This window comes from Anguilla rostrata, chromosome 12 (assembly GCF_018555375.3).
Source record: "Anguilla rostrata isolate EN2019 chromosome 12, ASM1855537v3, whole genome shotgun sequence".
Taxonomy (NCBI): Eukaryota; Metazoa; Chordata; class Actinopteri; order Anguilliformes; family Anguillidae; genus Anguilla; species Anguilla rostrata.
The window spans coordinates 40879693-40902012 of NC_057944.1; the positions used below are offsets into that span (position 1 = coordinate 40879693).

The 22320-nt window shown below is 47.5% G+C and overlaps 1 protein-coding gene across 2 annotated transcripts; it reads right to left on the bottom strand.

Moving 5' to 3' along the window:
- Window positions 1-860: 860 nt before the first annotated feature.
- mfsd1 (major facilitator superfamily domain containing 1) lies at window positions 861-20536 on the bottom strand. Of its 2 annotated transcripts, XM_064303282.1 has the most exons (18): window positions 20314-20536; window positions 19312-19364; window positions 17534-17646; window positions 17355-17397; window positions 17025-17092; window positions 15495-15603; window positions 15199-15301; window positions 12452-12550; window positions 12237-12348; window positions 11168-11224; window positions 9400-9556; window positions 8338-8435; window positions 8038-8150; window positions 7719-7766; window positions 7516-7582; window positions 2607-2706; window positions 2127-2207; window positions 861-1071 (listed from the first exon to the last, which is right to left on the bottom strand). In XM_064303282.1, exons 1-17 carry the CDS (start codon window positions 20471-20473, stop codon window positions 2148-2150), a joined length of 1560 nt encoding a protein of 519 aa, XP_064159352.1. In that variant the 5' UTR covers window positions 20474-20536; the 3' UTR covers window positions 861-1071; window positions 2127-2147. The 2 variants fall into 2 exon arrangements, with proteins under 2 accessions (XP_064159352.1, XP_064159353.1); XM_064303283.1 differs by lacking the exons at window positions 861-1071; window positions 2127-2207; window positions 2607-2706 and adding an exon at window positions 5518-5767 and having other exon boundaries at window positions 20314-20535.
- Between the last annotated feature and the right edge of the window lie 1784 nt (window positions 20537-22320).

The following is a 22320-nucleotide window of genomic DNA, read 5'->3' on the forward strand; positions in this document are numbered from 1 at the left end:
GCAGTTAGTTTCCAGATTTTTTACCCCAAAGAATGCAGGTGTTACCGGTATCAGCCAGGTGTGAGACACACAGGTAAACTGAAGCTTCAGGACCCTGCAAATGGAGCCAAAAAAAGAGAGAAAAGGCCACAACATCTCCAAACTGCATTCCTTTAAATGTTAGGCTGTTCACATTAGGAACTGACCCCATAGGGCTGAAGACCGTGACCCATCCCATTGTCATTCAGCTGAGCATTTCCCCGGGCTTCAGGTCTGAACACCTTTACGCTTCAGTGCAGGTAACTTTAACGGCTCCTGCACTGCCGCTCCACACTGCATCCCTCTGAGACTGACTCACACCTTTAACCCCTTAATGCATCGCCCACCGTACGAGGACGGACCTCCAGACCTCCTCCAGACCTCCTCCAGACCTCCTCCAGAACATTAAAAACAGGAATAAACTCATTAATAAATAAAAATTCTGTTCATACAATTTGAACACAGTGGTGTGCTGTGTTAGAACCCAGATTTCACACCTGTCACAGACTGACCACACACACACACACAAACATGCATACACACGCGCACGCACACACAAACATACACACACTACCATGGACCTGTGTGTGTAACCAGAGCACAGACCTCCCACAGAAACTATCATACAGCGCTAGTATTATGGTTATAGCTGATCTAGTCTTCAGTAAAATAACATATCAATGATTTAATTCACAATTGACATTTACAGATTTCATCTAAAAAAAAAAAAGGTTATTTTCAAATACAGCTTTAAGTCACATTTAAAACGGCCTCTTACTTCAATGCAGAAAAGCAAAGACATTGAAATGCAACTGACCTTTCACAAAGAGAAAAATATTATCATTGGTTCTGCTGGAAAAGTATTAAGAAAGGTTAATGAAGCATTTGAGCTGGGCAGAGGCAGTAACGGTGGAGCTGTACCAGAGGAACAGACAACGGCGGCTGCAGACGCCGAACTTCAGCCCCTTTCCTCAACCTTAATTGGCTGCAGTGTTATCCGGTACTTCAGTGCCAAATCCCCAGGAGTTTAAAGAGCAGAGAAGCACTCATCAGCTTTAAAAATGGAGCAAACAGAACTAAGTATAGCAAATCCAGGAACCAAATTATTTTCTATGGCACAGAAGTGTGTTTAATGTTCGATCGCGCCCAATTTCACTGAACAGTTTTCTTTCAAAAAGGACAAAAGCTAATGCAGGAAAGAGCAAAGGTTAGGTAACAGAGCACAGACTGAGACTACAACATAACGCCCACTGTGACCGTTAGAGGACCGAGCCAGACACCGTGAGCAGTGCAACAATGAACATACAAAATTAATACCTTTCGTACATAACCAACCGTGTTAGCCACCTTAAATTTAACCTCCAAACCAATCTGAACAGCTTTTGTAGCAAGGTCTTGGCAAATTCAGTAAGAGAAAAATCCTCAAATTCAAAAGATATTGAATATAATGGTTATGGTTAAACCATTGGAATGGAATTTTGTGGTGTTTCCAGGCCCTGGTGTGTGAACATGCTGTACACCAGCGGCGTGGAACGAGGGTTGAATCCACTTCTAGGGTTCCTGCCAACTTCTGGCCTTAATTAATTAGCCCTAACTTTTACACCTCAGACAGTTTAGCTACATTTCTTGATAAGTGCGTGAATGACAGCCAGAGATTGTTCTTGTGTCCCTGTAAGAACCCTTTTACTGTGACCTAATGTACAAGTGAACCAGCGTTCATGTGTGCAGCTAATTAGCTCATTTAGCCTGGGTAATTGAAGGAAATAAAAACCTGCATACACACCGGCCCCCCAGGACCAGAATTGCCCTCCCCTGCTGCACACACACCAGATTCTCAGCCCCTGTATTCCAAAAACTGAAAATTCTGTCTCTGCTACTGAAAGCAAAAAACATTCCAATATGATGCATTTTCCACATATTAATAAAGGGGTGTGGCCAAGTTGAGTGCTGTGGGATTGGTCATTCCGTACTGTGATGTAACAATAGCAGAATCTCTGGGAACCAACCAGAACCTCCGGTAGTTAAGAAGTAGAGCGCAAAGCATGCAGGAGTGGGGTATCTGGTGAGTTTATGGAATCTGTGACCCCGCCCCCTTCCCCCAGGCTTACGAGCCGAGCACAGAGCGAGTGTTACTTCAGCACGCTCCTGTGTCCCAGGGAGGAACGGTGGCTGGAGAAGTGGCCTGGGAGCTGTTGGGAAAGGACACGCAGTCAGGCACTAAATGGAGCCAATCACAAACACAAAGAACACAAAGCACTTCCTGGCTTCTTGGAACAACCAGGGATAATTAAATAGGGAGGGGCTGTGGGTGCAGTCCCCACAGAAACACTCTATGGTTACCAGAGAGGAGCTCCACCAACCACAAAGTACGCAAGCACAATAAGGCCGATGGTGATTGGACAGTCTGCAGGGTAAGAGAGGTGTGTGTGTGTGTATGAGTGAGGTGTGTGTGTGCGCGCGCGTGCGTATGAGTGAGGTGTGTGTGAGTGTGCGTGTGTGTGTGTGTATATATGAGTGAGGTGTGTGCGAACATGTGTGTGCATGTGTATGTATGAGTGAGGTATGTGTGCGTGTGCGTGCGCGTGTACCTGAGCACCCAGCCTGCACAGGTAGCGGTTCCGCAGTCCAAACACAGAGATGGGCTGGAGCTGCTCACCTTCCTGCCCCTGCAGCAGGGGGCGCTTCCTTCTGAAACACAGCAGGTGCACTCACTTCACCTGAGTGAGATCACACACACACGCACACACCTCACCTGAGCGAGATCACACACACACGCACACACACACCTCACCTGAGTGAGATTCCATACCGCTCACCATCACCCCGCATGTACACACCGCACCTGCAAACCTCACCAAACACAACAGGTATACTCACCTGAGCACAATCCTATACACCTCAAACACAACAGGTACACTCACCTGAGCACAATCCTATACACCTCAAACACAACAGGTACACTCACCTGAGCACAATCCTATACACCGCAAACACAACAGGTACACCACCTGAGCACAATCCTATACACCGCAAACACAACAGGTACACTCACCTGAGCACAATCCTATACACCTCAAACACAACAGGTACACTCACCTGAGCACAATCCTATACACCACAAACAACAGGTACACTCACCTGAGCACAATCCTATACACCACAAACACAAGGTCACAGCAACACTCCTGAACATTCAGCATGTCTAAACGGCCTACACACACACGAATACACACCTGAACACACACATATGAACACACACCTGAACACTGCACAACACACCCTGAGAATAAACCAGTGCAACAGTAAATACTGACTGGAACATTATGTTGTATATTTAGTTATTTTAATAGTCCAGTCTCGGACCCCACTGAAAATGAGCCAGCTATTGCTGGCTTAATGGGTAATCCTTGCACTCAATACTCTACAAATTGTTTCTCATTTTAGCATCTCACTTTTTAAAATAGCCCACTTTGTACTGTTTTAAGTAAGTGTATTTGTTTTACTTTGTAATTTTTATATGATGAGTGCAAATAAATTGATCTAAAAAAAAAAAAAAACCCAGCCTTGAAAATGCACCTGATGGAGTTTGGGGTTGTATGCACGTGCCACTTCAGCAGGTTTACAAACGAGTCAATGAGACAGAAAAAACAAAAATGGACGACTTGCTTAGTTGAACAAAGTGAGACGACAAGTTTAAAATCAACATTGCATGTTTATTTGCCCTCCTACTCTGCAAGAGTACATTGTAAAAAAAAAAAAAAAAAAAAAAAGTTAAAAAGTTACAATCGGAACTGTATTTACCAGATTCAGCAATAAAATCAGATCAGTCTTTGATGAATTCCCAGCTGTGATTACTTGACTGGACACCGCAGTAAACCGCAGCAAACCGCAGCAAACTGTAGTAAACCGCAGCAAACTGTAGTAAACTGCAGTGGACTACAGCAAACCACAGCACACAACTCTGTAAGCTCAGGGGCTTACGGCAGAATTTAAGGGGAAGGCTTGTAAAATACTAAGAGCCACATGCGCCCATATTGGCTTAGGAGAGGAATCCGCCATTTTGAATGTGTTAGAAAGTGGGGGGGGGGGGGTGAATGTGCAATAAGCTTGTCTCCTCCCCCCCCGGGGCCCATTGGAGTGGGGGCTCCCTCGTTTGGAGTCTGGTTCCTCTCGAGGTTCCTGCCTCTTAGTCCCCCTCAGGAGTGTCACCCAGCCCCCCCCCACCCCCACCCCTATGCTGTAATGTCTGTGGTTACTAATGTTCTGAGAAATCTGCTGTACAAATACATTTTACAAATGATCCCATTTCTGTACAAATGCATTTGATCCGATTTGGAGTTACTGTAAGCCATGACATCCAAGCACCCCCTCCCTCTGGAATAATTACACTGGGGGGAAAAAAAAAAAAAAACTAAGCCGTTCTCCACATGGATTCTCATATTTTCCACCCAGTTCAAGTGTACAGTACCATACTGTGGTAAGATGCTCTAGGTTAGGACCTCAAATTCAACATCATTATACTGAAGGACTGCCCAGCAGTCTAAATGACTGGCAAAGAGAGATAACACACAGTCTCAACATAACACTCTATTACATTCTGGACTCATGTAAATCTTAAATGAAAACAAAAACATTGACCTCATACTGTACTTTTTATGTCCACCTTGTCTTCTGTTTATTATAAAAAAACATTACTCTATTAGTATAGCCATCCTATAGTTGGATTATCACTTATAATTGAACCTGAAGGGTTTAAGTTTGGTTTGCGGCCCCTTAAAAATAAAAAAGGCAACCCTGGAGGGGTCATCATATCCGCTATGGATTGGTGACCAATGTCAGAATCCTGCAGGAGCCAAACCGCCCAGGTGTGTAACAGCAGGAAGCGCTCGCGCTGTAGCATGTCCATGATCAGAATCAGAATCGGACAGAACCCACAGATGAGCTCAGATTCGGTTTCAATTTCAGCTTTGCTTTGTTAGTGTGGTTGTGTGTTTTTAAATGCCTCTTTCGTTGATTACCTCAATCATATTGCACACAGCTTTCGAACAGGTGCTTAAATAATTTTTTTCTTTAAAAATAATAAAAAAGCAGCAAGAGAATATAAGCATTGAATTTTCAAAGGCTCCGGCAGAAAACGTTCAGGACGTTAAAAAAGGAAATTTGCTTGTTCCCGCCGTAACTCTTGGGAGAGAGAACAGATAAAAATGTGCATCTTATGGCAGATGAAAGCAGGAAGACGGAGTTGAACCAGCATAGGAGCCCCTCCAGCACCAGGCAGATATAAGCTGAATAAGGTCTCAGTGCAGTCTGATTTATACTCTCCAAATGGAGCCAAGGCTTGAGCCCTGAGGAACCCCGTCCAGCTGCCTGAGTCTGCAGCCTCTCCCTGTACACTCACCTGGGCCCTCCCCATTCAGATCCCTCCACTGCATTACAGCCTGTCAGACGTCCACGAGGTTTATCCTGTGGGAAAGTACCGGAGCTGTGCAGGTATGAGGTCCAGACACGCCCCTTCTCGTCTCATACTTAAGTAAAAGTGGTTGAGAAAGCAAACAACTAAAATAAGGTGTAACCCCAGAGGGAGGAGGGGTCAGTCAGTGAGGTCAGTGGGAAGGGTGGAGCCAGCTGCTGCATGTGGGAGGAGTCAGAGCAGTGGGAGGAGCTTGTATGACGCAGTAATGCCCCAGGTGAGTGAGTGACAGGTGAGGCTCCTCAGGTGATTGGTGGCAGCCGGACTGAACGTGCTCACCTGTAACACATCACAGGAGAGGTTAGTCTGGGGATGGCCCAGAGCGCATGAGTGTTAAAACCAGCACGTGTGCGGAAGAACATGCGTGCATACGAACACACATGCATGAGAACACGCATAAAAACCCCACAGTACTGCCATGCAAACACTGCCAACCATGCTCCCTCATCTCAGGACCAACGTACTACACTTCCCACTAGGGCTGTCAAAAAAACTATTCGAAAATCTTTTTCAGAACAAGTGGGTCGTTTGGTTTCCTTGCCAATAACCTCTGGTGATACTTTCAGCTCCATGGACACCTGACGTTACTGGTCAGCTAGCCTCGCGAGTCAGTCTCTTTTTTCACTTCGTTCAATAGATCTGGTCAGCTAACAATTTAGGCTGAATAATGTTCCCATGGCAGGCTATGTTTCCTTTCTGTTCTGAAGATTGATAAAATTGGAAGATAAAAGAAGTTAAACAAACTAAACAGAGCAAGTAATTTCTGTTGTTTTAGGCTACAGGTATTAGCCGTTTGAATCGTTTTTGTGTTAAGAAATAAACAGGGATTTCCTATAAACAATTATTTCCCTATTATTGTGATTAATAAATGCTGAGTTGCGGCAAATTACATCCACAAGAAAGTGCTTTATTCATTTGCGCATTAGGTTATAGAAACTGCAGGGGGCTCATTTATAAAATGAGCTTGTGTGCATACGCGAAGTGAAGACCTGAGAGCCACAACCGTTTCCACGGTCAAATCGAGTCATGTTGAAATTTTATAAATCACTGCTTTGACGTGATTTTCTACGTACACGCCACAAAGTTGAAGATGTAGTAACCTAGTGTGAAAGTTCACCGATGTCCTCTATTCTACTGCCCGCTTGTGGAAAATAACGTGCAGGCCAGTTTGGAGGGAGCGTCACGTGCATATTGCGCCCGACAAAAAGCAGCTTATTTTTGTGTATTATAGGCAAATGATATTCGAATATATTCGAACTCAATTTCATGGCACTTTTGACAGCCTTACTTCCCACAGAGCACCACTGCTCTACGGAACAGCCGTTCAGCCCGCCGCTCTACGGAACAGCCGTTCAGCCCGCCGCTCTACGGAACAGCCGTTCAGCCCGCCGCTCTAGGGAACAGCCGTTCAGCCCGCCGCTCTAGGGAACAGCCGTTCAGCCTGCCGCTCTAGGGAACAGCCGTTCAGCCTGCAGCTCTAGGGAACAGCCGTTCAGCCTGCCGCTCTAGGGAACAGCCGTTCAGCCTGCCGCTCTAGGGAACAGCCGTTCAGCCTGCCGCTCTAGGGAACTGCCGTTCAGCCTGCCGCTCTAGGGAACTGCCGTTCAGCCTGCCGCTCTAGGGAACTGCCGTTCAGCCTTCCGCTCTACGGAACAGCCGTTCAGCCTGCCGCTCTACGGAACAGCCGTTCAGCCTGCCGCTCTACGGAACAGCCGTTCAGCCTGCCGCTCTACGGAACAGCCGTTCAGCCTGCCGCTCTACGAAAGGCCCTTCAGCCTGCGCTCTACGAACAGCCGCTCTAGCCTGCCGTCTACGAACAGCCGCTCGCCGCCGGTTCGCTACACGGGCACCTAAACTGCAGCCCGTCGCTCTCAGACTGTAGCCTGCTCTCTGGGGTTTTGGTGGAGCTTCAGTGTGGGTCTGAACACATACGAAATACGCGGGCAGGCCGTACCCACGCCCGTCCTGAACACGCGGGCAGGCCGTACCCACGCCCGTCCTGAACACGCGGGCTCAGGCGTACTCACTCATAATCAGACGTGCTGCTCCCCCGGAGTCTGGCTCTGGCCGAGGCGGAGAGGTTCAGATCCCCTCCTGGAGACGGGAAGAGAGGAGGTTACAGCAGCGTAACTACGGAGACCACCAGCGGTTACAGCAGCGTAACTACGGAGACCACCAGCCCAATCAGACAAACAAACAGCAGAGGCCTCAATATGCCTCCGCCTCTTACCTCTGAGAAAGTCCACAAGGTACAGCAACACCACAGCGATCAGGGCCACTGAGGAGAAACACAGCATTAACACACATACCCGAGATACCTGCACACCTCAGAGACAAACACCTGCACACCTCAGAGCGACAGAGAAACAGCACTAACACACATGGTGAGACGGGACAGGTGTAATGCAGGTGAGAGGGGGCAGGTGTAATGCAGGTGAGGGCGGTGTAATGCAGTAGAGGGGGACAGGTGTAATGCAGGTGAGAGGGGGCAGGTGTAATGCAGAAAAGACGGGACAGGTGTAATGCAGGTGAGAGGGGGCGGGACTCACTGCAGATGCAGGCACAAAAGAACACCTCCAGGAACAGGTACCCCCTGTGGTCCAGGATGGCTCCTGCTGCCATGGCGATGAGTGCCAGGCCAAGGTTCTGAATGGACTGCATGCTGTGGACAGGGGGGGGGGGGCAGGACCACAGGAGAGCAGAGAGGTAGTAGACACACCTGAGAAGACACACTAGACTGCAGTTGGAGAACAGACACACTAGCTAATGAACCACTGCAGAACATGCGTGTGCTGACTGCAAACCCAGCCCAAACCCACCCAGCCCAGGTCATGTGACTAAACACTCACAATCCATAGGCGGTCCCCAGCTGGTGCTCAGGAACCAGGAAGGCCACCATTGGCCAGAGAGCGCAGGCCAGGAGGGAGTAGGACACGCCCAGCAGACACTGCGGGGACAGAACACACCCCGGATTAGCTGCTTTATGAACACAGGCTCCGAGCAAATCCTGAGGCAGGACGGCTCATGGCGAGCGTTTTAAACACACAGAGACGCTAACAGCCCAGCCACCAGCTCCACTGCGCGGCGTGTTAGCAATGCTAATGCTAATGCCAGCATCACACACATTTAAAACACACAGAGACGCTAACAGCCGAGCCACAAATGCAAACGTGCAACGTGTTAGCAATGCTAATGCCAGCGTTGTACACATTTGAAACACAGAGAGGTGCTAACAGCCTAGCCACCAGCTCCACTGTGCGACGTGCTAGCAATGCTAATGCCACTGCACACAATGCTCAAGTACCGAAAGCTAAATAATCTACAAACTTTACACACAGAATAAAGCTGAACGTGATGTGATAAACACCCTGGAGCGAAGGGAAAATGAAACTGGTGTTTGAAATCAGGTGTTTGATAATTTAACTTAACTTTATACACACTCAGCATTCATAAGGTTACACAGAACTCCTCTGTGAAAATGTAGCATCGTATAAACGCATCTGTTCAGCAAATACGTTTTTTTATTTGAAGTTCACTGGCTGCACTGTTCAATATCACCCTTCATAAATCAATAATACTGTTCATGAATGCTTAATAAAGCAGTAATATCATGCTTGTAAAACTGTTAGATTCGCCTTATTAAGGATTCAAGGAGACATTAAAGCCCCATATGACCTATCCGTTTACGAATCCATATTTACTAGGAGAAAAAAGACTAATAAAACATTTTAGCTCCCAAACCATTATCAGTGTAATGCAAAGTCTTGTTCCACTGGTCCCCCCCACCCCCGCAGTCTCAGGTTCCCCACCCCCCACCTCAACCCTGCCCCCACCCCAAACACACACAAATAATATGAAATAAACTCAGATCTAAAAAACAACAAGTGCTGCTGACAACGCGAGGCGGTCACCATAGCAATCCAGGGGTTCCAGAAGGTGAAGGCCAGCATCATGTGTGCAGCCAGCGTGGCGAACACGGCGCACATGACCCACACCACGTTCTTCCCGGTCCGATCCACCAGGAAGCCCAGGATGGGCGAGGCCGGAGCGGAGATGATGTACACGATGCTGTCACAAAGATAATCAACACCACCCCTCTCCATTATCCAAGCGCCAACACTCACATCCACACCACCCCTCTCCATTATCCAAGCGCCAACACTCACATCCACACCATCCCTCTCCATTATCCAAGCGCCAACACTCACATCCACACCATCCCTCACCATTATCCAAGCACAAACACTCACATCCACACCATCCCTCTCCATTATCCAAGCGCCAACACTCACATCCACACCATCCCTCACCATTATCCAGGCACAAACACTCACATCCACACCATCCCTCTCCATTATCCAAGCGCCAACACTCACATCCACACCATCCCTCTCCATTATCCAGGCACAAACACTCACATCCACACCATCCCTCTCCATTATCCAAGCGCCAACACTCACATCCACACCATCCCTCACCATTATCCAGGCACAAACACTCACATCCACACCATCCCTCTCCATTATCCAAGCGCCAACACTCACATCCACACCATCCCTCTCCATTATCCAAGCGCAAACACTCACATCCACACCATCCCTCACCATTATCCAAGCGCAACACTCACATCCACACCATCCTCTCCCATTATCCAAGCGCAAACACTCACATCCACACCATCCCTCTCCATTATCCAAGCGCCAACACTCACATCCACACCATCCCTCTCCATTATCCAAGCGCAACACTCACATCCACACCATCCCTCTCCATTATCCAAGCGCAAACACTCACATCCACACCATCCCTCTCCATTATCCAAGCGCCAACACTCACATCCACACCATCCCTCACCATTATCCAGGCACAAACACTCACATCCACACCATCCCTCTCCATTATCCAAGCACAAACACTCACATCCACACCATCCCTCTCCATTATCCAAGCGCAAACACTCACATCCACACCATCCCTCACCATTATCCAAGCGCAAACACTCACATCCACACCATCCCTCACCATTATCCAAGCGCAAACACTCACATCCACACCATCCCTCTCCATTATCCAAGCGCCAACACTCACATCCACACCACCCCTCTCCATTATCCAAGCGCCAACACTCACATCCACACCATCCCTCTGCATTATCCAAGCACAAACACTCACATCCACACCATCCCTCTCCATTATCCAAGCGCAAACACTCACATCCACACCATCCCTCTCCATTATCCAAGCGCCAACACTCACATCCACACCATCCCTCTCCATTATCCAAGCGCAAACACTCACATCCACACCATCCCTCTCCATTATCCAAGCACCAACACTCACATCCACACCATCCCTCACCATTATCCAAGCGCCAACACTCACATCCACACCATCCCTCTCCATTATCCAAGCACAAACACTCACATCCACACCATCCCTCACCATTATCCAAGCGCAAACACTCACATCCACACCATCCCTCACCATTATCCAAGCACCAACACTCACATCCACACCATCCCTCTCCATTATCCAAGCACAAACACTCACATCCACACCATCCCTCTGCATTATCCAAGCGCAAACACTCACATCCACACCATCCCTCTGCATTATCCAAGCAACGTGTGTGTGTGTGTGTGTGTGTGGGGGGGTGTGTATTTGAAGGGTCAGTATTACCTGTTCACAGCTCTTGCTTCAGCAGGAGAAAAGTTAAACTTCTCAATGAAGAAAACCCTGTGGAGAGAGACAGCATTAAGAGCACTTCCCTCTCTCCTCCCTCTCTGCCCTCCCTCTCTCTGCCCCCCCCCCCCTTTATCTCTCTCCCTCCCCCTCTCTCATACCTAAACATCACAGATACTCTCTCCTGCTCTAAGCTTCACTCCCACAGAACTCTGCTTAAAACGATGTCTGTTCCATCCCCACGCCTCTAATCTTCTCTGAGGTCCCAGAGGGCACCAGGCGTGCGCCAGGCCTCCACGCGCCCCTCAGACACAGCGACTGATCTGCTGAGGAAGTCTCCGTTTGGCAGCCATTACCTCTGGGAGGGAAAGATACCTGTTGCTAAGGGAGATGGCGGTGTGAGCTTTAATAGGAAGTGAGCGCTTGTGAAGTTCCTGAGTAATGCAGTCCTATAGCAGAGCTGCTCCCAGCACACACTCTGAGCACTGCTTCACCTCCTCCCTCTGAAAGGCTCCCCGTCAGTCTCACATCACACACGAACACAGTTCAGCTCAGCTTCAGGGAATCTATTCTTTGTATTTTCACTTTCTTTCCCCCATCAGCTCCCCCACTGCAAACTGCAAATTTAAATACATTCTATTCTTTCTCTACAATCGCAGGTCCTCATTTAGTCTTGAAAAGCAAAATTCTGTCTGAGCACAGAAGCAACAGTTCAACACTGCAGCAAAACTGAAGAACAGCTCATTAGACTTCAGGACATCCTAGCGCGTACTGATCATATTAATAACCAGAGCTCTAGTGATGAACATGATTGGACAGTGAGCTCTGGTTATGAATATGATTGGACAGTGAGCTCTGGTGATGAATATGATTGGACAGTGAGCTCTGGTGATGAATATGATTGGACAGTGAGCTCTGGTGATGAATATGATTGTACAGTGAGCTCTGGTGATGAATATGATTGGACAGTGAGCTCTGGTGATGAATATGATTGGTCAGAGCGCACTGGGAGTAAAGGGGGAAAAGGAGCAGAATAATAAATAAATGGGCGGAGCCTGTCACTCACTGGCCCAGGCCAATGAAGGGGAAGATGGCTGCGTAGTAGGCCACGCAGATGATGAAGATGAGCCACAGGGACATGGAGAATTCCTTCACATCCGACAGCTTGATCACTTCCCCTGCAGACAGGAAATGACACGCCGTTACCACATACGCGGCTGAAAGCTATCAAACTCCTGAGTCAGCCGATCGGTCACGGGACGGTGATGATGTCACACTCACCCGTCTTTCCCTGCTCCTTGTTTAAAATCTTCTCAGCCCGTTTATCCAGGAAGCCCAAGATCAGAGCGCAGACCAGCGAGAACAAACATGTCACTGCAGCTAAAACAGGGAGAACACACACGTCACTGCAGCTGAAACAGAGAGAACACACACACACACACACACACACACCACACACACACACACACACACACACACACACACATCACTGCAGCTGAAACAGAGAGAACAAACACGTCACTGCAGCTGAAACAGGGAGAACACACACACACACGTCACTGCAGCTGAAACAGAGAGAACAAACACGTCACTGCAGCTGAAACAGGGAGAACACACACGTCACTGCAGCTGAAACAGGGAGAACACACACGTCACTGCAGCTGAAACAGAGAGAACACACACGTCACTGCAGCTAAAACAGAGAGAACACACACACACACACACACACACACACACACACACGTCACTGCAGCTGAAACAGGGAGAACACACACACATCACTGCAGCTAAAACAGGGAGAACACACACACACACACACACACACACACACATCACTGCAGCTGAAACAGGAGAAACACACACACACACACACACACACACACACACACACACACACACGTCACTGCAGCTGAAACAGGGAGAACACACACATCACGCAGCTGAACACAGAGAACACACACACACACACACACACACAACACATCACTGCAGCTGAAACAGGGAGAACCACACACGCCACATGCAGCTGAAACAGGGAGAACAACACACACACCACACAACAACACACACACAAACCCGTCACTGCAGCTGAACAGAGAGAACACAACATCCACTGCAGCTTAAAACAGAGAGAACACACACGTCACTGCAGCTAAAACAGAGAGAACACACACACGTCACTGCAGCTGAAACAGGGAGAACACACACACACACGTCACTGCAGCTGAAACAGGGAGAACACACACACACACACACGTCACTGCAGCTGAAACAGGGAGAACACACACGTCACTGCAGCTGAAACAGGGAGAACACACACATCACTGCAGCTGAAACAGGGAGAACACACACACACACACACACATCACTGCAGCTGAAAGAGGAAAAGATGAACAGCATGACACACCCAACAGGGAGAGAAATATATTCAGCCTAAAATCCCTGTTCTGACAGGAAACCAGCTTATTTCACAAGATTATTTTACCCCTAAATCATCACTTTCATTTCAGTTTTACAAAATGAATGTTTGCAGACATCCGAACATTTCTGTGAAAGTACACGCAAAATATTAATCAAAATTGACACATTTTTATCTGCATATCTATCTCTTTGATGGTTTGATATCTTCATATCTATTTAGCAAAATCCATACATAAATTCTGCTACCGCATACCATAGGGCCCAGTATTTTAAACACAGAAACACAGCCAAGGAACCTGCAGATCGATCTGCACACGGACAGTCAGGGAGAGACAGGTGTGTGAGTGAGGTGGGACAGGTGTTTGGGTCAGGTGGGGCAGGTGTGTGACTGGGGTCACACACGCACGCACTCACTCACACATCAGCACAGAGGCATATCCCTCCAACCAGGGTCACAACACCACAATTAACAACAACACACAACACCACAATAAACACCAACACAACACACAACACCACAATAAACACCAACACTAACACACACAACCGGAATAAACAATAACACTAAAACACACCACCGGAATAAACAACAACACAACCCCAGAATACACACAGATATCACATACCGTGCCCCTAACACACATGCACATGCTAAATATTCACGTTTTAGCTCAAACGGGTTGGTATCACTTTCTAAAATGAATGTGGCCATTGGCCGACACAGTAACTGCAGGAGGAATTTCACTGGTTTAGGGGGAAGTTCACTGCATGAGAAACCTGCTAATCGGCTGGTGCTGCTGTCAACGCACTCAAAGCCAAGGAGCAGGGAGCAGAAGTGAAAATGAAAGCGTTTTCTGGAACAACGGCTTCCTGTGCTCGCCTGGGTTCAGGGACACACGAGCCTGAACGTACGCTCCAGGCCTGGCTGAACGCAGGCTCCAGGCCTGGCTGAACGCAGGCTCCAGGCCTGGCTGAACGCAGGCTCCAGGCCTGGCTGAACGCAGGCTCCAGGCCTGGCTGAACGCACGCTCCAGGCCTGGCTGAACGCAGGCTCCAGGCCTGGCTGAACGCAGGCTCCAGGCCTGGCTGAACGCAGGCTCCAGGCCTGGCTGAACGCAGGCTCCAGGCCTGGCTGAACGCAGGCTCCAGGCCTGGCTGAACGCACGCTCCAGGCCTGGCTGAACGCACGCCAGGCTGTGAACGCAGGCTCCAGGCCTGGCTGAAGCAGGCTCCAGGCCTGCTGAGCAGCCCAGGCCTGGCTGAACGCAGCCCAGCCTGCTGAACAGGCTCAGGCCTGGCTGAAGAACACGGTGTCTGACTGCAGCAGAAAATGCAAAGCAAGATTTCCCAGGACAGACAGGCGGAACGGAGCCCTGAATACTGATCGGAAGAGCATAGATAAACGCCAAGAAATCGGCAAGCGGCTCGTAATCCTGCCCAAAACGGCTCGTAATCCTGCCCAAAACCACTCCCAAGCACACGGCATTCAGAGGTTTATTCTGGAAACACTTCATCACACACAAATATCAATGTAATTTCATTAATAACAGTGAATTACTGATAGTCGGCTTGCTTGATAAGTGGGCGGGGCATCACTGAATACTGACCAATCATGAGCGTGGCCCCCAGGGTGGTGTGTCCGGCTGATCCCAGCGTGCTTTGCACACGGCCATAAACCCAGCCCATAATATTCATATTCACCGTGCTGCCCTGGAGACGGCAGAGAAAATGCGGTTAGGCACAGCGCTTCACTGAAACACACACACACACACACACACACACACTGTACTAAATACACACAAACACACCAATAAACACGTACATACAGCACTAAACACAAGATAGAAATATAATTATGTTAATGAGATGTTAATGAGATGTTAATGAGATGTTGGAGACTCACCAGCCTGGCCATGCTGAGCTGAAGGCCGAACACCAGGTTGAGCTCTTTCCCTTTAAACCAGCTGACTGCGTACGTGTTCTGAGCCACCGCCAGGGACTCGCCCCCGATCCTGATCAAAAAGAGCACACCAAATCACCACCAAACACACGTCCACTGCAGGGGACTCTCCCCCCATGCTGCACAGAGAACGCAGCTAACCAAATCACCACCAAACACACGTCCACTGCAGGGTACTCTCCCCCCATCCTGCACAGAGAACACACACATTCAGCTCCTAACACAGGCAGCCAACCAAATCACCACCAAATACACTCCTGGAAACCATGCAATCATATGACAAACTCAATGAGCAGTTTGAGAAACACAAATCAAAGGGCTTTTCAGACAGAACACATGCAGACATGCGGACACATACTGTTTAAAATTCTTTACTCCAGCAAACACACAAATTCTTAAACTTCCATAAATACCATGCAGGAAACCTATTTGTTTTTTTGTTTTTTTAAGAACAGAATGATAAAGCTTAGTCTATGAAAGCATACACTCCACAGATAAGTCATATTATGTGGCAAAGAGGCATTGTAGGTATCCTGCAGCTTTGCATGGTTTTAAGGGCATAAGGTGGGGTGTCAAACTCATCTAGTCTTGTTTTACATGTTTAACTGCAGACACTGCGGCCCTCCAGGACTGGAGTTAAACCCGCAGACACTGCGGCCCTCCAGGACCGGAGTTAAACCTGCAGACACTGCGGCCCTCCAGGACCGGAGTTAAACCCGCAGACACTGCGGCCCTCCAGGACTGGAGTTAAACGCGCAGACGCTGCGGCCCTCCAGGACCGGAGTTAAACCTGCAGACGCTGCGGCCCTCCAGGACCGGAGTTAAACCTGCAGACGCTGCGGCCCTCCAGGACCGGAGTTAAACCTGCAGACGCTGCGGCCCTCCAGGACTGGAGTTAAACCTGCAGACGCTGCGGCCCTCCGGGACTGGAGTTAAACCTGCAGACGCTGCGGCCCTCCGGGACTGGAGTTAAACCTGCAGACGCTGCGGCCCTCCGGGACTGGAGTTAAACCTGCAGACGCTGCGGCCCTCCAGGACTGGAGTTAAACCTGCAGACGCTGCGGCCCTCCAGGACTGGAGTTAAACCTGCAGACGCTGCGGCCCTCCAGGACTGGAGTTAAACCTGCAGACACTGTGGCCCTCCAGGACTGGAGTTAAACCTGCAGACGCTGCGGCCCTCCAGGACTGGAGTTAAACCTGCAGACGCTGCGGCCCTCCAGGACTGGAGTTAAACCTGCAGACGCTGCGGCCCTCCAGGACTGGAGTCAAACCTGCAGACACTGCAGCCCTCCAGGACTGGAGACAAACCATTAATTACGAGTCATTTGTGAAGATCCCTGCAGGACGGTCTGGCTCAGGATTGTAAAGGGAATCTCACCACAGTCATCCTCAGACTGAAGATACCCATCTAAACTCGCAGTCTACCAAACAAAAAAATACACATTAAAAAAAAACATTTCATGACATTCTTACCCGAAAACAAACCGTCCGACTTCCATCAACCAAAAAGCATTAAACAATGCTCCAGCCGCAAAGATGACCTGAGGAAACGTTCAGAGAGAGAACATGAGTCTTTCACCTCCACCACACACAGGTGTGAGCCAGGGCAGCCAACAGCGGGAGAAACCCTCCCACCTGGAACACAAACGCCGAAGGGCAACCAGCAGTGGATTTTGAACATTAATAAATAGAACATTAATAAAGAAGAACACGTCACTCAGAGACTGGGGTGCGTTCCACACAAACACCGTGGAGGAGACCCAAGCCATTTAAACACACCTGCGTCATGCGCCAGGTACTTACCTGTCCAGCGCAAACGAACAGCGAGAAGATGACTGTTCCCAGCCTGAAAGAAACGGAGCGATAACCTGGTCATGACACGTCTCCAAACGCCCAGAGACCCAACAGGTGAGCGCTGGCACAGTAAAGAGGTAAAGCCCTTTGATTCAGGGAGTGTGTGAGACAAAAAGATCTCAACTCACCGGATCCCGAAGACCCGGTCCAGCAGAAAGCCGCCCAGGAAGCACAGAACCACGTTGGGCCAGGAGTACCAGGCGTACAGCAGCATGAACTTGGAGGTGTTCAGGTTCATGTCCTTAAACACGCAAGAGAGCAGGAGCATGACACTGCGATGCTGCACACAGTCCTCACACAGAGGAAAACCACACGCTCATTTCATTTATCACTGAAAGCAAATACTGATCCTGGGCAGAATGCAGCTAACTGCTGAACTTCAGCCGAGAATAATAATAATGACAATAATAATAATAATAATAATAATAATAATAATAACAACAACTTTATTTGTATAGCACCTTTCATACAGACTGCAGCTCAAAGTGCTTAACAGGAAAAATAAAAACAAAAGGCAAAAACAGGGAAAAACGCAGCAATCATAATCAGTTATAAGGGTTTAAAACACAGAAGAATAAAACAGTGTATATTGAAATGGAAACATGAATAAAATAAAATATTTAATATTAAAGAGTCAATGAGTAATGAGTAAAAAGATTAAGAACACAGATTGAGGCTCACTGTTACACACTTTAAGCTGTTAACACTGTCGTTGCTGAGGACACTTCCTGGCAACAGTAAAGTAAGCACAGCAGCACCGGCTCCACAAACGCTGACATTTAAAAAAGGAAGTGGCCTCCCCCACAGGACTGACCACAGACAGATTACCAAGCTGGCAAAGCGGGTTAATAAACAGCCAAACGTTGCGGTGTGGACCCGAGTTTGAATCCACCATCACACAGCGCTAAAGCACACTCAGCCACCCACTGGCTCTGCTTATCTGATCACACAATGGCTTTAATCACTGGGGAGGAACAGAGAGGGATCCTACAGCAGCCTTACACCAGTCTCACAGTGCTCATAAGCACTTAATGCAATGCAAATGTCAACAGTTACACATTACAGACAGCTGGTCACAGATTAGATATCGCAGATGCAGGTCCGAGCTCTGCGCAGCCAATGTGGCATTTAGGACTGTGTGAGATAAAACATAATTAGGAGCAGCCTGTCTGTGGGACAGGAAATGACCTGTGGATCAGACTGAGCTCCAGTGTCCACAGGAGGGATCTGCACCTGGAAGAGCTTACAACTCAGGCCTCTAGTGTCTGAGTCCGTTTTCTTCAGTAAGCAGACAACAGCTCCTCAGAGTGTCTACAGCTGGACAAGCCGCTGCATTGTCCTGCAGCATTTTCATGTTATATGTACGTCCATCCATTGCACTTGTGTCATTATCTTGATGTTGTATCTTGTTGTCATGCCTCCTAGTTTGACTTAACATTATTCTCTGATCTAGCCTATGCCTACTGTGGACTTAACTGGACTTAATGTGTTCATGTTCATAACTGTTACATAATGAGTACTGTACCTAATTGGACCTGTATTTTGTAATTGTTCCAATGGCCGTCGGTATGCATTAATTGTACGTTGCTTTGGATAAAAGCTTCTGCCAAATAAATGTTATGTCCTAAGTGGGCGCAAATAGTGCATCTGACAATACGGGACTGTGCAAGGAACCAAACCATCCAGTACGCTCTACTGGAACGGGGTAAGCCTTTAAAGAGTAGTACTATGTTCTTTGGCATGTTTTTTCCCCAATTCTAAGTCAGTGTTCTAGAACTCCACTGCTTTCTAGTACCTGCAGTGACTGTTACATCATCATTAGAATGTTCAGTTAAGAACGTATTTATGATATTAGAACTTAAAGGGTTAAAGCCAAAGACTGACAGGGTAACGCGGAAGTTCTCACCTGTTGGACCTGTATCTGCAGAGCTGCCGGGTTGTCATAGCAGAAATAACTCCCTAAAACACAGCAGGAAACACGCTTCAGAGTGAGCAGATGTGAATCGGTTTTGGTAAATGGCAAGCCGTTTTAGCTTTAATTCATTGCTAGAGGATATCGCACATACAATTCTAACTAGTTAGAATGCAAATTTTTGATATCAGAAATTCAATTGTAACAAGTTATAATTCAAGTGTTTTCCCCATTCATTTCAATGGGACCTTTCATTTTTGATAACAAGAATTGTATTTTAACTAGTTAAAATTGGACATTCTGATTAAAACAAGTTAAAATTATATTACTGATATCAAGAATTCCAATTTTAACTAGTTAAAACTGAATTCCTGATATCAAGAATTCCAATTTTAACTAGTTAAAATTGAATTCATGATATCAGAATTAGGTATTTTAACTAGTTGAAATTATATTGTTGATATCAGTAATTGATTTTATGATATCAGAAATTGGCATTTTAACTAGGTCAAATTCCAATTCCCATTGAAATGAATGAGAAAAACGTTTTCAATCTGACTAGTTAAAATAGAATTTCCGATATCAATAATATGAATTTTAACTAGTTAAAATCGAATTTCTGATACAGGAAAATACACATAAGTAGTTACAATTGAATTTCTCACATCAAGTATTTGCATTCTAACTAGTTAGAATCTGCGATATCCTCTAGAAATGAATTAAAGCTAAAACGGCTTGCCATATCGGTAACACTATTTACTGGTTTCGGTTCGGCACTGAACACACTGACGGGAATCACTTGCTTGTTTGTTCACAATCAGCTTGGTAGCTAGTCGGCTTGTTCAAAACAGCATAGACCCTCCAGAACACCCGGTACATTCCACCAGCTTAAATGTTAAACTCATAGAAAGCTACTGAGGGTATCCGGCTAAATCACATGCTACTACCATGCTAAGCTACAGCGAAGCTGCTAGGTGTCCGAAGCTCTCCGCTCACCGAAGCCCAGGAAGCACATGAACACCAGCACAAGCACCCGGTGCGCCAGCTTGCTCGGGTCACAAATCGCGGACATCGGCTTCGGAGCGTCGCCATCAGCCCTGGGGTGGAGAGGTTCATATTCGCCCAGCAAGTTTTCTCTGTCTTCCGTCTCAGCCATCGTTCAGCTCCGCTGGTGAGGTCCCAAACAAACATACAGAGAAGTGCGGTCATGTGACCACCCCGCACGTGCTCTAATCAGCTGACCTGTCGGCGGTGGGCGGGTCTATTTAGTCTGCCTTACCTCATCATTTTAGCGGCGGACTTTGCTCAAGAGAACAGATACAGGCTGCAGTTAGATGTTTAAAGTGGTTTTTGTTTACTCATAAATTCTAATTTTATTTTAATTGCACATAACAGTTTAATTGGCTTCGCCAATTCAATATTTGTCTGTTGGTCAGGAAAAATAAAACAAAAACGATTTCATTTCTAAACAGAAAGAAGCCTAACAAATGGCCCTAATTTAAGACATGCCTAAAAACTGAGTCTACAATTCTGAGTCTAAATAAGGATAGACACAGTGTCCTACAGTTTTCCTCTGACCCAGTGTAAGTGAACCCCAAATCTAAAAACCTCTGTTGGTATTTCCGATACCGACATGCTTTCTTGAGGGGGTTGACAGGTTTTGTTTTAAAAACCGTTCCATGCTGGTGGCCTGATCCCTGCTTCAGTTAATGTTACCGATATGACGAGCGAGCGAGCTGAACCGAAGTGGCGCCGCCTGGCGTTGCCTTGCAAACAGACAGGTTATCATGGCGGGCAGTGGCAGAGACAGATAAAATAAAGTAACGTTATAATTTCAAATGGTAGCGCATGTAATGTAAGCGCATGACATCTTCTTAGTTTTATTTTGTTGTCTTTTTTATTTTTATGGTTATTTTCAATGATGCATTGTATCATAATATAGCAGATCAATGACTGCAAACCGCCACAACAGCAAACTCTCTGCGCGCCCAAGTGTGAGAACAACTGATTTAAATGGTGTTTCTGTAATATCCTGCGGCAACTGCGCATTTTTCTGAATACAGGAAAGGGGACATTGATCTTAAATTTGCCGCATCGTACTTTGGCCCTCTTGTGATGAGCGGGCAGCATACACTCTTTTGGCAGTTCATTCTCCCTGTACTCACCCGCGTGTGAATCTGTGTGTGCAAGATCGCGTGTTATTGCTGGACTCCTGCTTATGGGTATACTGCGTGCACTGTTTCTTTTGACTGACACCGCTGTGAAATGTGAACCCAAAGGCACAAGCTTTAAGCGTCAGGCGTGTTCACAGAGCAGGGCAGATTTCACACCTGCGGACTCGTGCTCGTAATAATCTCAGAGTCAGAGCGCTCGTGCAGGATCAGGTTTCCCCCGTCCCCGTCCGACACGTATCTGCTGCCAACGGAGCGCCCGGTGTGGGTGCAGGGTTTTGTTTTAGCCCAGCATTAAGGCACCCGATTCTACTCACCACTGTCTTCATTCAAGACCATGATTAGTTCATTATTAGTCGCACTGATCATTCTGGGTCTCTGGGTACTCCAGGAGTTTGGGGAGTCTTGCTTGTGGCTTCTATGAACTGGACTGTATGTCTGTCAATTTGTTAGTAAGTCTGTCTCATTACTGTTGGATTGTTAGTGGATTTAGTTTTTTCCTGATTATTGCTCATTTAGGATTCATGCTGCTGAAGAATCACACCTCTATGGTACCAGAGTAGAGCCCTCAGGGGCTGAAGAGGTGTGATGGGATTCTGGAGGACTGAGTATCACAGAGCCATTCATTCTGTACTTTTCCTCTTCATTCTGAGATGAGACCCCTACTGGGGCTGTCACAGAAACGGCTTTCTCATGAGACTATACCATGCCAGTATGTGTGTGTGTGTGTGTGTGTGCGTGTGCGTGTGTGTGTGTCTGTGCATGTGCGTGCGCGTGTGTGCGTTTGTGTGTGTGTGTGTGAGAGAGAGAGAGAGAGAATCCATTTTTCAAC

What these genes read in the sequence shown, in the direction of transcription:
- mfsd1 (XM_064303282.1), bottom strand. Translation starts at nt 20,473, where the DNA reads ATGGCTGAGACGGAAGACAGAGAAAACTTGCTGGGCGAATATGAACCT. An exon ending in CAAGGAGCAGGGAAAGACGG is followed by an intron (nt 12,349 to 12,451) that starts GTGAGTGTGACA and finishes TCCTGTCTGCAG; the next exon opens with GGGAAGTGATCAAGCTGTCG. An exon ending in TGTGCAGGCTGGGTGCTCAG is followed by an intron (nt 2,208 to 2,606) that starts GTACACGCGCAC and finishes CTTTCCCAACAG; the next exon opens with CTCCCAGGCCACTTCTCCAG.